Below are 11,971 nucleotides of genomic sequence, written 5' to 3'. Positions count from 1 at the left end.
ATGATTTTGCAAGGGGTTAGCCTTGCATTTTGATCCAATTTTGAACAAATTTGGATTTGTCTTCAAACCTCTCTAAAATGATTATAAATGACTGACAATGTGTTCTAAACACTTAGAGGTGTCTTTCATGCTGGTTTCAAGTAAATTTAGCATACCAAATTTTTGACCCAAATTTAAGAATTTTGCAAGGGGTTAGCCTTGCATTTTGATTCAGTTTTGAGCAAATTTTGACTTTTCTTCAAACCTCTCTAAAATGATTATAAATGACTGAGAATGTGTTCCAAACCGTAAGAGGTGTCTTTTATTCAGGTTTCAAGCAAATTTAGCATACCAAATTTTTGACCCAAATTTAATGATTTTGCAAGGGGTTAGCCTTGCATTTTGATCCAATTTTGAACAAATTTGGATTTGTCTTCAAACCTCTCTAAAATGATTATAAATGACTGACAATGTGTTCTAAACACTTAGAGGTGTCTTTCATGCTGGTTTCAAGTAAATTTAGCATACCAAATTTTTGACCCAAATTTAAGAATTTTGCAAGGGGTTAGCCTTGCATTTTGATTCAGTTTTGAGCAAATTTTGACTTTTCTTCAAACCTCTCTAAAATGATTATAAATGACTGAGAATGTGTTCCAAACCGTAAGAGGTGTCTTTTATTCAGGTTTCAAGCAAATTCAGCATACCAAATTTTTGACCCAAATTTAATAATTTTGCAAGGGGTTAGCCTTGCATTTTGATTCAGTTTTAAACAAATTTTGATTTTTCTTCAAACCTCTCTAAAATGATTATAAATGACTGAGAATGTGTTCTAAACACTTAGAGGTGTCTTTCATGCTGGTTTCAAGTAAATTTAGCATACCAAATTTTTGACCCAAATTTAAGAATTTTGCAAGGGGTTAGCCTTGCATTTTGATTCAGTTTTGTGCAAATTTGGATTTTTCTTGAAACCTCTCTAAAATGATTATAAATGACTGACAATGTGTTCTAAACACTTAGAGGTGTCTTTTATTCAGGTTTCAAGCAAATTTAGCATACCAAATTTTTGACCCAAATTAATAATTTTGCAAGGGGTTAGCCTTGCATTTTGATTCAGTTTTAAACAAATTTTGATTTTTCTTCAAACCTCTCTAAAATGATTGTAGATGACTGAGAATGTGTTCTAAACACTTAGAGGTGTCTTTCATGCTGGTTTCAAGTAAATTTAGCATACCAAATTTTTGACCCAAATTTAATAATTTTGCAAGGGGTTAGCCTTGCATTTTGATTCAGTTTTGTGCAAATTTGGATTTTTCTTCAAACCTCTCTAAAATGATTATAAATGACTGACAATGTGTTCTAAACACTTAGAGGTGTCTTTCATGCTGGTTTCAAGTAAATTTAGCATACCAAATTTTTGACCCAAATTTAAGAATTTTGCAGGGGGTTAGCCTTGCATTTTGATTCAGTTTTAAACAAATTTTGACTTTTCTTCGAACCCCTTTAAAATGATTGTAGCTGACTGACAATGTGTTCTAAACACTAAGAGGTGTCTTTCATGCTGGTTTCAAGTAAATTTAGCATACCAAATTTTTGACCCAAATTTAATAATTTTGCAAGGGGTTAGCCTTGCATTTTGATCCAATTTTGAACAAATTTTGATTTTTCTTCAAACCTCTCTAAAATGATTATAAATGACTGAGAATGTGTTCTAAACACTTAAAGGTGTCTTTCATGCTGGTTTCAAGTAAATTTAGCATACCAAATTTTTGACCCAAATTTAAGAATTTTGCAAGGGGTTAGCCTTGCATTTTGATTCAGTTTTAAACAAATTTTGACTCTACTTCAAACCTATCAAAAATGATTGTAGATGACTGACGATGTGTTCTAAACACTAAGAGGTGTCTTTTATGCAAGTTTCAAGCAAATTCAGCGCAGAAAATTTTTGCCCCAATGTTAACACTTTTGCAAGGAGTTAGTTAGCCTTACATTTTAATTAAATTTTGTTTTTCCCGCAAATCTCTTCAAAATGCTTGTGGATGACTCAGAACGCATTCAAAGCATTTAAAAGGCATCTTTTATGCATGTTTCAAGTATATGTACATTTAAATTTAAATAAATTCATGCCTTGCATATTAATTAAACTTTGACCAAATTTTGACTTTTCTTCATACCCACTAAAATGCTTGTAGATGACCAACAATGTGTTCCTAAAACGTAAGTCGTTTATGTCATGCAAATTTCAACCCAAATTAAATAAACTATCAAAGGGGGTCAGCCTGGCACTTTTATAACATTTTTGACTGATTGCGACCTTTCTCCAAACAATCGAAAATGTTTGTTGACTACCTGGAATTGTTTTAGGACAAAGAGATGTCTTAAATGAAATACCAGGCAGTATTAAGTTAACCAGGTGAAACAACACAAATTGGAAGGGGTTAAGGTTTAAGGATTTTTAATAAGATGATGATGGAGTTAATCTTGTGCTACTAATTAAAAGTAACATTTTCAGTTTTTCCTTCCACATACATGTATAACATACTTTTAAGTTAAAAATAATTATGTTGCAAAAAATTGTCTTGTGATTCCCAGTATTTGGACACATCTGAGTAAATGTAGCTATATGGTGGTTCCCCAAAAAATCTTTCAGAATTACATGTGCATTCCAAAGTAACACCAGAATCATATTGGTTTATACACCTTTGTGGTAAGGTCATTAAGAATTTATAATAGGGACCTTGTATTATTAGTTTTTAGAAAACAAAGAAATACAAAAAACTTGGGAACCTAAAATTTATCCTGTTATAATAAAGCAGGATATTGCAATAAGAGTATTGGACTTTACTCAACAGCATCATGAAATTCAGAAAAGAGAGAAATGTTGACAAGCAATACAGATAAACAAAAAGACAACATTGAAAATTCAACACTGGAGTAGAAATTAAAAGTAAGGTTGACTTTCAAACAGATAATGTACACGTACATGCATTTGGGTCATTATATAAGGATGGAATCCAATTTTTCACGTCCCTGTCACATCTGACATATCATTTGTAAGTTAGGAACACATTTCGTAATTTCGAGACGTGACTGAATCTCCAACCGTTTGAAGTCTAATTTCATTGAAATTTTCATGTCAAATTACACAGGTCAGATGTAACAGGGACTCAAAAAGGTCATTATGGTACGATTTTCAAAGTGGGAGAAGGAGAGAGATCAGTTGCCATGGATGAGAGACCATCAGGCATCAGTCATTAACAGCCCTACCCCATTACCGGCAAAAAAGTGTGTGTGGGGGGGCATCCCCCTAGTTGAAAAAAGTCGGGAGGATTTTCTCCCCCCTCCGTGCTTCACAACTTTCCCATTGTACTTTTCCAACAGCAACAAAGCTATTGACAAATTTGTCAAGCAGGCTAGCATTTACTCTTGATAACAATATCAGGTTGGGATGTCAATCATCTTAAGAAAAAAGTTTTCCTCTACCTAATGTGTGAACTTGCCATTCTGTTAGATGTAATCAGCATTGATTAAACATGCAATATACAAAGCTACACATACATGTATACTTAAGTGTGTTGTTTTGTTAAACATTAATTGCAACAAACAATATACAGTGTTTCTAATATAGCGACAAAGAAATGACTAAAAGCAGTGTGTAACATTAAAAAATTACCACAGCATTTTACCTTCATTCAAATTGTCACTTTTTTGAACAACTCCAAAATCAATGGGCATAGTTTTGCCAATTTTCAACATGTTAACTTGAATCACTGCTATCAATTACTCACACTTGATAGCAGATAAACATACATTATGTTACAAGTTAATCAAAAGTCATAAGTTGTTCATGTGACCTAGGAGTAGGACAAAGGAGTTCATCCTGATCAGATATGACTAATAGTTTATGACAGACTTGTTAGAGACTTATTTATTTACAACACTGGTATTTCATGTACATTGTACTGTATGTACTTCGAGATTCACTCAACTTAAATTCTGGCCTCTAGTAGATTATAATTTGCAGGAAAAGGAAAATGATCTTTTGATGTCATATCAAAGATTTGAGCTGCGAATTGGCAAAAGTTGGACACATTTCAACTCAAGTCAATTTTGATGCAACTTTTTGTCATCTCCTATTTGCTTCGCATTCACCTGAAGTATGAACCGGCTTTAAAAATTAATTTTCGGAGAGGTTTTTTTATGATCATATAAGTACGAACACAGGTACAGTTTCTGTGCTGCTACGTCATGAGAAGCAATATACATGTATGTACAGCATTCCCATCAATTCCTGATATATGTACTTTTATGAAAGGAAAAACAAATGAAACGTGCCTGCTTTCAGACTTCCTCCCAAGAGGGCAAAATTGCAAGACTGCTGACCATCAGACATTGTATGTCTATGGGCTTCTAGTTTTTAAGAAGCCGAAAACAGCTATTGCAGTAACCTTGACAACGGGGGTTTCCGTAATTGGTGCATCCTTCGCTCAGACAACCCATGTCAGTGCGATTGGCTTCTGGCCGGGGTGGAATTCTTGGACCGGACTCAATGTTCAGTATCTTTTCCTCCCTTGTGCTGCAGCCTGGCGGCTGGGGGTAGAATCTTGCCTGCGATCCGCTGTTGGCCAACAGGGGCTCAGGGGTATAGCCATGCTGCCGGTAGACTTGATGGCAGGCATTACAGTAGCCCTCCAGTATCTGCAAATTGGCCTGGTTGTGACAGCTGGGCCGGGCACACTTTTGATAGTTGGCCGGTAAGGTGTGACGCTTGTGGACCATAGGCAGATCGTGCTGTCTCTCGGAGTACATGACCTCCGTCTGAGCTCTGGGTGGAGCCTGTGGGATGCGGGGGGAGGGATTTAAAGGCGCTGTATGGTACTGGTGGACAGGGGACTGAGTTGGTCTTGTTTCAGCGTGACACAGTGGTGGAGAGGCTCGAGCACGAGTGCGTCTCATGGACATCTTTGCAAAGCAACGAGAGCAAAGATTGCTGCACTCAGGATCACCAAACATGTCATCCACGCATCCTAACATATTCAAAAACAAAAAGATATTAACAAATGAGTATCAATTTACAATATGTCAATTTTTGATTTGATCAACAGAAAAATAGAGATTCAAGTTTCTGATTTGACTATCAAAACCAATATCAGAAATCATCTTAGCCAAAGAATTCACAACACCTACATGTATTACCTCCAACTCATCTGGGGGACTTCAGGAACACTATGCCAATGAGGTTGCTTTATAATTCTGTTCATAACATGGTTCCTGAAACACCTTTGAGGCTAAGTAATCTCACAGGCAGAGAACAATTCTTTGAATAAAGGATATACACTGAGGTGAAAATTATGTGTTATTATGTCTGTCAAAGGAAAAAAAATCTGAAATCTGGCCCTAAATAGCAAACTCAATGTAGTGTTATAAAGGCTCAGAACCAGACAAGAAAACAGATTTCTGGTAGACAATCCGCCGGCAAGAGACTAAAGACAAGCCGTGGTAAGGGAAATCATTTCAATTGCATCAACAGCAACTTTGCTAAAACATAACATTGGGAAGTTAAAGGCTATGACTGGAACTAACAGGTGCATATAGAAGTGGCTGTGGCTGCAGAGGCCTACATACATGTAGGTAAGTATAGTATTCCTAGCCACAGCCAACATATCTGGACTTGGTTGGCTTTGCATTCTCACCTCCTGGCACTTGGCATTTGACACGATTGATGTGGATGTTTTTGAAACCAGCCTCTGTCGCGCTGAGTGAAGCTTTGCTAAAGACTGTTGGAAAAAGTGTTAAAGAAAATAATCAACGACTTCTGAGGAAAAGAAACACTAAAAGGGATGGAATTTTAGAAACATGGAAAACTGGAACTAAAACTCAATATCATGATGTGTGACACACAGCGTAATAGACAAAATTTCTTTACACTGTCTTAATGGCTGGAACAGAACATAAAATGATATCAAGTACTTTTGTTCTGTCTACCTTTTGGTTGACTCGGCTCAGCCGGTTGGGGCTGTAATGTCCCACTTCTGACTGCCTGCTGCTTCACAGATTGCTGTCTGTCTTCATCTTTGAACTGCTCTGCTGCAACGGATATGCACTCTTCACACAAAATGAACTTGGGCGGTGCTGCTAGATTGTTACAGCGAGGATGCTTGCACCTCCTTCCAAGATCTCCTGAGGCAGGGGCGTGATTCTTGGTCCCTGCCTCAAATGCCGAAGGAGCTGTGTTGACTGAGGGATACACAGCTCCTCTCAAGTGACTCTCAGCTTGTTTGGGTTGTGACACAGTCATGTAATTATTGCCGTTTTCCCAGAGCCGTGCACGTCCAACCCCGATGACAGGTGTAGGTAACTCCTGGCGATTGGGTTGCACCTGACCAAGTAAGGTGCCTGGAATTCTAGCCTGAACAGTTGGGGCCAAAGGGGGGTTCCTATTATTCTTACTGTAGCAATTAAAACAGTATCCACTGTAAGGTGGCGTGTCAAGACGTATTCCTTCACAGCCGGCAGTGGCACAGATGTTCTTCTGGACCGTCAACTTGGACAGCTTCCTCCCCGGATACAACTGCTCATTGGAGGCAGCTGCAGCTCCAGGAAGTGCACCTGCACTGCTGCTGGTAGCACTGGTGGTTGCCTGTGATGCAGAGTAGGCAGGTGGCTGCTTGATTGCAGCTGCTGGCTGATAACCCATCTTGGACTTTTTGACCTCCTGTTCCACTTGGAGGTTCTCAGTGTAGCACTTGCCACACATATCATTCTTGGATGGATCTCCAGTCAAGGGACACTCCGGCATGATGCACTTCTTGGAGGGTACCTGCTGGTGGACAATTAGGGAATTAAGTTCGTCATCTGGACTGTTTGCCATCCCTTTATTCACACATGCTTTCTCAGCCATGGGCTCCTTTCTTCTAACTGCCATTCCTGCATATCCAACAGAAGATGAGCCTTGACTAAGGGGTGCTTGGAGGGGATTCTGTGTGCTGCCGACTTTCTTGAATCCATACGGACTCTCATCAACTTGTGCAGGTGGTGCAGCCTTATTGGCATTGGGTTCCAGACTTATTTTGCTCAACGGCGGAGCAGTGGCATCGACAACTGCGTCCTCATTCAGCTTCCTCTGGTCAAAGCAGACCCGGCAGAGACCTTGGCAGCCCTGCTCGGCAGGGTTAAGACATCGATCCCCCTGACACATCTGGCTTTGGGATCGCTTCTGGAAACATTCGTGACAGTACTCCCCAGTGCTGACAGAGCGGTAGTAGACACATCCTTCTGTCTTACAAGACTGTTCCACCAAGGAGAAAGGCCTGTGGAAGGGAGGGTGTGGCTTTGACACACTACCAGCATTACCAGCTGCATCTGATGGCTGACCAACAGGTGCACCAGCTCCAGACCATGAAGTTTTCCCTTCCTTGGGCACTGCATGATAACTAACGGGTGGAAAGGATTTGGGCTGATCTTCCAGTGAGTAGAACTTTTCTGGGTCTTTCGCCATACCAACATCTGACTTTCCGCCGGTCTCTACACTTTCATCAGTGCTCCCAAATTCCCTCTCAAGGTAAAGCCGGTAATGAGTCTCTGCAAGCTTTAAGTAGGGAACCATGAGATCCAGATCGGGGTTGAAATTCTTGCTGGCAAGTTGAGCTCCTGGTATCCCATGAGGTGAGCCAAGGCTCCTCCCAATGTGGGTGATCTCTTCGATGATCAGATACTCCTGTAGAAGTCTATCAACATGCTTCTCTTCCTCTTCTTCCAGAAAGTGCACCTTCATGTGCGTGTAGTCTTGCTGGACAATCGGAAAGAGGTGGTTGTCCAGGTCATCTTCTGAGTCTAGCTTGGCCGTGCACAGCAGTGGTGTGAAGTGGTTCTGGTGGAAGCCCAGGAGGATGGGGTGGCGGTAGCAGGTGGCTGGGTCCCAGTTGAGCGGCAGGTAGATCCCGTGCAGGTCCTGAGGCTGCAGGGAGTGGCCCAACTGACTACGCATCATGTCCTGGGCCACCACGATAATGGGACGCCGAAGCATGTTGGCCAACATGAAGATGTGGAACTGCTCCAAGCTTTCATAGGGGAGGCCTTGGGCTGTGGTCAGTCGTCGCTCTGGACTTGCCATTGTTTTAATCATGTCCCATTCACTTTCCCACTCCTATAAAAAAAAATTGAATCCTCAACATCTTGCCAGCACAAACAGCAATGTTACACAATAACTAGTTTATAATACTTTGCAACAAATAAATTTTTTAATAAAAAATCACATCAGGTCAAAAAAATCCTGACAGACAGTTCTTACTATGGTGTTGTACACCAAACCACTCCCTGGTATAGCAGAATCCACTCTCATACGCTCTCGCTGCCAACGCAGACGATTCCGTTCATTCTTATCATCCCTCAGAAGCCGAAAGAGGGCAGTCCGCAGGACCAGCTCATCGTCTTCTATGCCCCACATTGCCAGGGAGACAGCATGGAGTAGGCAGTTACCATCACCTAGGAATGAAGGTTGAACGGACATGATAAATATATCTGGTGATTTCAACTAACCTTAATGAGTAGGTGATGATGACTGATTTCAAAATTGCCCAAAACTAAACAAACCTTACCACAGCTTTGTCACATTCTCTTCCAATTCCCTTATAATAATACATCCTCCATCTTTATTGTTACATCACGTTTTGGGTTTCTATTGGAAGGTCATTCTCAGTTTTTGTTGTAATTTTAGCAAAAGAATCTATTTAGGCAGCTTGATGACAGCCTGGCTCCGGGCTCCTACCTGGTGTTATCAAAGGGTAGACCTTCCTGACTGAAGGGCACCAGTTCATTAAGCCCTCACGCTCAAGGATGTACAGCAGGACCGGATCAAACATCTCCTTCTCAAGAAACATCTTGAGTTCCGGGGGGAAACTCTCCCAATGTGGAGGAAGGAGAGAAGTGAAGGTGGCCATATGGAGGAAGAAACGAGGCAAGACGTCATCATGCCTGGACGATGAAAAGAAGTAAGTGCAAATGAGTCGGTAGGGGACTTGAATCAGATTCTTGGTGGTAGATCTCGCTTTAAACTGGACAACTGCTCCTTCTCAACCTTCGATCAATAATCTACACATGTGCCCACAGAGGGACCTACATACACGTATTTCCTACTGTCTGGCAAAAATCAATTAAGGTAAAGTACAGGTACCTTGTCTCAGGGCACAGGCCAGTTTACAGACACGTACAGCCATGTACCACTGTCCGTAACTGCCCATGCAGTTTCACTCAGAATCTTAACAAATCTTCTAAAATCAATCCCAATCATTGAACAGCAAAGCTCTTGCATTTTAGTTTTCACAGGGCATCAAGATGAAAGCAAAGTCCTGGTTGTTGTTGGATTTGAAGGATGTGGGTTAAGAGAAGCACACAGCAATATCTCCAGAAACCAATCATTGCAAGAAATGAAGCCGTATGATCATTGACCTCTCTGGTTGAGTTCAAAGCAACCTTAGGGAGACTGAGGATGCAAGTACATGTACATGTACCTGATGACCCTTAACGGAGAGACAAAACATTTTGCTCACCTGTGTTGCTCTATCTCCTCCCTGACGCGACATCTTAGCCGACTTGTAATATTGGGCTTAGCATCTGCAATCTTGTTCGGAAGTCGGAGAGGAGAACGTTGCTCCGTCTGGTCTGCCCTATCTTTTGGAGACATCTTGCCACGTTTGTGTATGAAGTAATGTCCTTTAGACAATTTAATCAGGTGAAATCAGGCACAAGGTCAGTATATATTAGTTGTAATTATCTGTAACGAGAAAAAAAAAGATAGGTGACTACTGATAGTAACGAAAACTAATATACCGTCATGTCCATGAAAATCTGGTACGGTGACACTGAGGTGGTATCACTGTCCAAAGTGGACTTTATGGGTGAAAAATAATTGGAATGGAAAAGGGCAAGCTTCAAACCAGAGAACAAAGTGATGTGCCATTTTCACTTTCAGTCAAAGCTTGAAAAAATAATTTTTTTACAGAGAATAGAAGGTGAAGGACAATTCTTCAAACTTTAAGTCTGTCAGCAATGCAGTGGTGTTAATACAAAATCTGAATGTACTACTCACAAAATTTCTACAAGATTCAACGCTAACACCGATTAGGCACCAGTGCACATCAAGCATGATGGGCAATCCAACTCACCTTGTGTAATCACACCGCTAAGGGACACAATCAATGGACCTTTATCTCACCTATTTTCCACAAATGTCATTCTAAATAATTCCCCTCTTTTTACACCTATTTAGAATGTGACCCAAGCAACCCTTTCCCCATCTGTTTTCAGGTAAAATTTTCTGACGCTGAATTCTGCAGCTATTTCTGATAACAACCACTGGTATAATACCTGATTTCCCACTCAGATTCAGGCATGAGTAATTTTTTGAAAAACTGCAACCAATGGAAGGTCTAGTTCAATAGCTGAGTTCAGTGTACATGTGGCAACAGCTTTCTGGCAGCCAGTCACACCATTTGTTTACCACTGTTTACAGAAACCCACAACAACATGCATTGCTAATGTATGCGCTGATGGCCAATTGATTCTTTGGCTCATTGTATGGTCATTTGCATATGTGCTAAAAAATAGTAAGCAGCCTGGTAATCATTTCTTTGGAAAGACTTAGATTTGTCAGTTTGCATGACATGTACCTGTGGCTGTATGTGCCTGTGAGTTTAAACAAAAAATATTTAACACCTCAATCTTCAAAAAATAAATTTAACTAATAAACAAACACAAGCTTTGAAAATCAGCAAATAGGACTTGGTTCATATTAGAAAAAATACCTGTCACCGTACCTGCCTGAGAGATCCAAAAAGTTGAGTTCAGACTACGTAAGTGTACCTTAGGTGCATACCATGGCAAAAAGAACTTGACAACTTGAGGCTAAAATCCACGGTAAACAATAACATCACAACATGAAGTACGCTCCATAATATTTACGATAAATTTTGAGGTGGCTTCGCATCAACTTTCTACTGTTTTTAGAGCTATTTTTGTCCTAGCATTTCCTTTCGCAAGGAAGTAAGTTGACATCGACGCAATTTAATTTGTTAAGCGAGCGATTTTTTATTTTTGTGACCCGTAGGTTTATATCTCACCTCCAGTTCCGCAAGAACAGGAAACAGTACTTACCCAACTCTTCCAAGTAGTCACCAGTTTATTTTTAATTCCAAATTTGATCAAATAGAAAAGAAATATCCTCAGTTCCCGTTGGAAATTGTCATTGACCGTACGTGTACGTTACGCGGGTTCCAAATCTAGTCGATTTCGGAATAGCGAGTGGAATTCCCCTTTTTTGGAAAGAACCATTTTGACGAGGGGTAATCAGGACTAAGGTCAACCACAAACAGCAAAGCTAAATTCATCTCAAAACTACCTAAACCTGGTATTTGAGAAGTGATATCTAAAACGGTTGATTTATTATTTTTAGATACAACTCCGTAAATAATTCTGATACAGTATGGCTAGAATTCCGTTTTCCCAAATGAAACGATATTGGTATTCACCCGAAGAAGGCCGGCAAACAGCTTTACGTCACAATTTCTATGCTATTTATACACACACGCGCTCAGCCGTTATTCGAAGAATGACTGCTGACCGCTAATGACGGATACCAGCGACTCGCTTGGCGTGCAATGCAAAAAGGGGGTTCCCCAATTCGACGCAACGTTCCTTCAAAGTTGTCCACCTTCAGCTTGGTTTAAACATAAATATATTTGCACTGTAAGATCATCGGGGATATCATTAATTGAACTTTCAAGAATCTCTAATTCAAGTCACGTGCTTTCACTGGTGCACCGCAAGATTTATTCATACATGTTCAAAAGTCCCCCTTCCTTGGACCCTGCTTTTATTTCCATCATTAGGCCCCTATCAAGCGGACATCTCAGTTGTTGCTCATACTTCGGAGGCCAATCCGACATGGACGAAGGAATGGGCAGTGCGGCGCACTGCCCATTCCTTCGTCCATGCACTG

The 11,971-nt window shown here is 40.4% G+C and overlaps 1 protein-coding gene across 5 annotated transcripts in view; it reads right to left on the bottom strand.

Annotated features, from left to right (window-relative positions):
- Window positions 1-2,414: 2,414 nt before the first annotated feature.
- Window positions 2,415-11,971, bottom strand: part of LOC110974467 (uncharacterized) — a 34,895-nt gene continuing 25,338 nt past the window's right edge. For 2 of the 5 annotated variants that reach the window (XM_022226122.2, XM_022226126.2), the window contains exons 2-7: window positions 9,525-9,748; window positions 8,744-8,949; window positions 8,267-8,460; window positions 5,962-8,122; window positions 5,670-5,753; window positions 2,415-5,003 (exon numbers count right to left, since the gene is read on the bottom strand). In XM_022226122.2, coding sequence (XP_022081814.2) covers window positions 4,387-5,003; window positions 5,670-5,753; window positions 5,962-8,122; window positions 8,267-8,460; window positions 8,744-8,949; window positions 9,525-9,658 — 3,396 coding nt within the window. In that variant the 5' untranslated portion in view covers window positions 9,659-9,748 and the 3' untranslated portion in view covers window positions 2,415-4,386. Of the gene's footprint in view, window positions 5,004-5,669; window positions 5,754-5,961; window positions 8,123-8,266; window positions 8,461-8,743; window positions 8,950-9,524; window positions 9,749-11,093; window positions 11,277-11,971 lie in introns of those variants that run through there. The other 3 variants (XM_022226121.2, XM_087146466.1, XM_022226125.2) reach the window with 3 other exon arrangements.

Source organism: Acanthaster planci, linkage group LG15, assembly GCF_054643075.1.
Source record: "Acanthaster planci isolate LZ-2023a linkage group LG15, COTS_SCS, whole genome shotgun sequence".
NCBI lineage: Eukaryota > Metazoa > Echinodermata > Asteroidea > Valvatida > Acanthasteridae > Acanthaster > Acanthaster planci.
The sequence above is the reverse complement of the archived record's forward strand: the minus strand, read 5'-3'. Positions and strand labels throughout refer to the sequence as shown.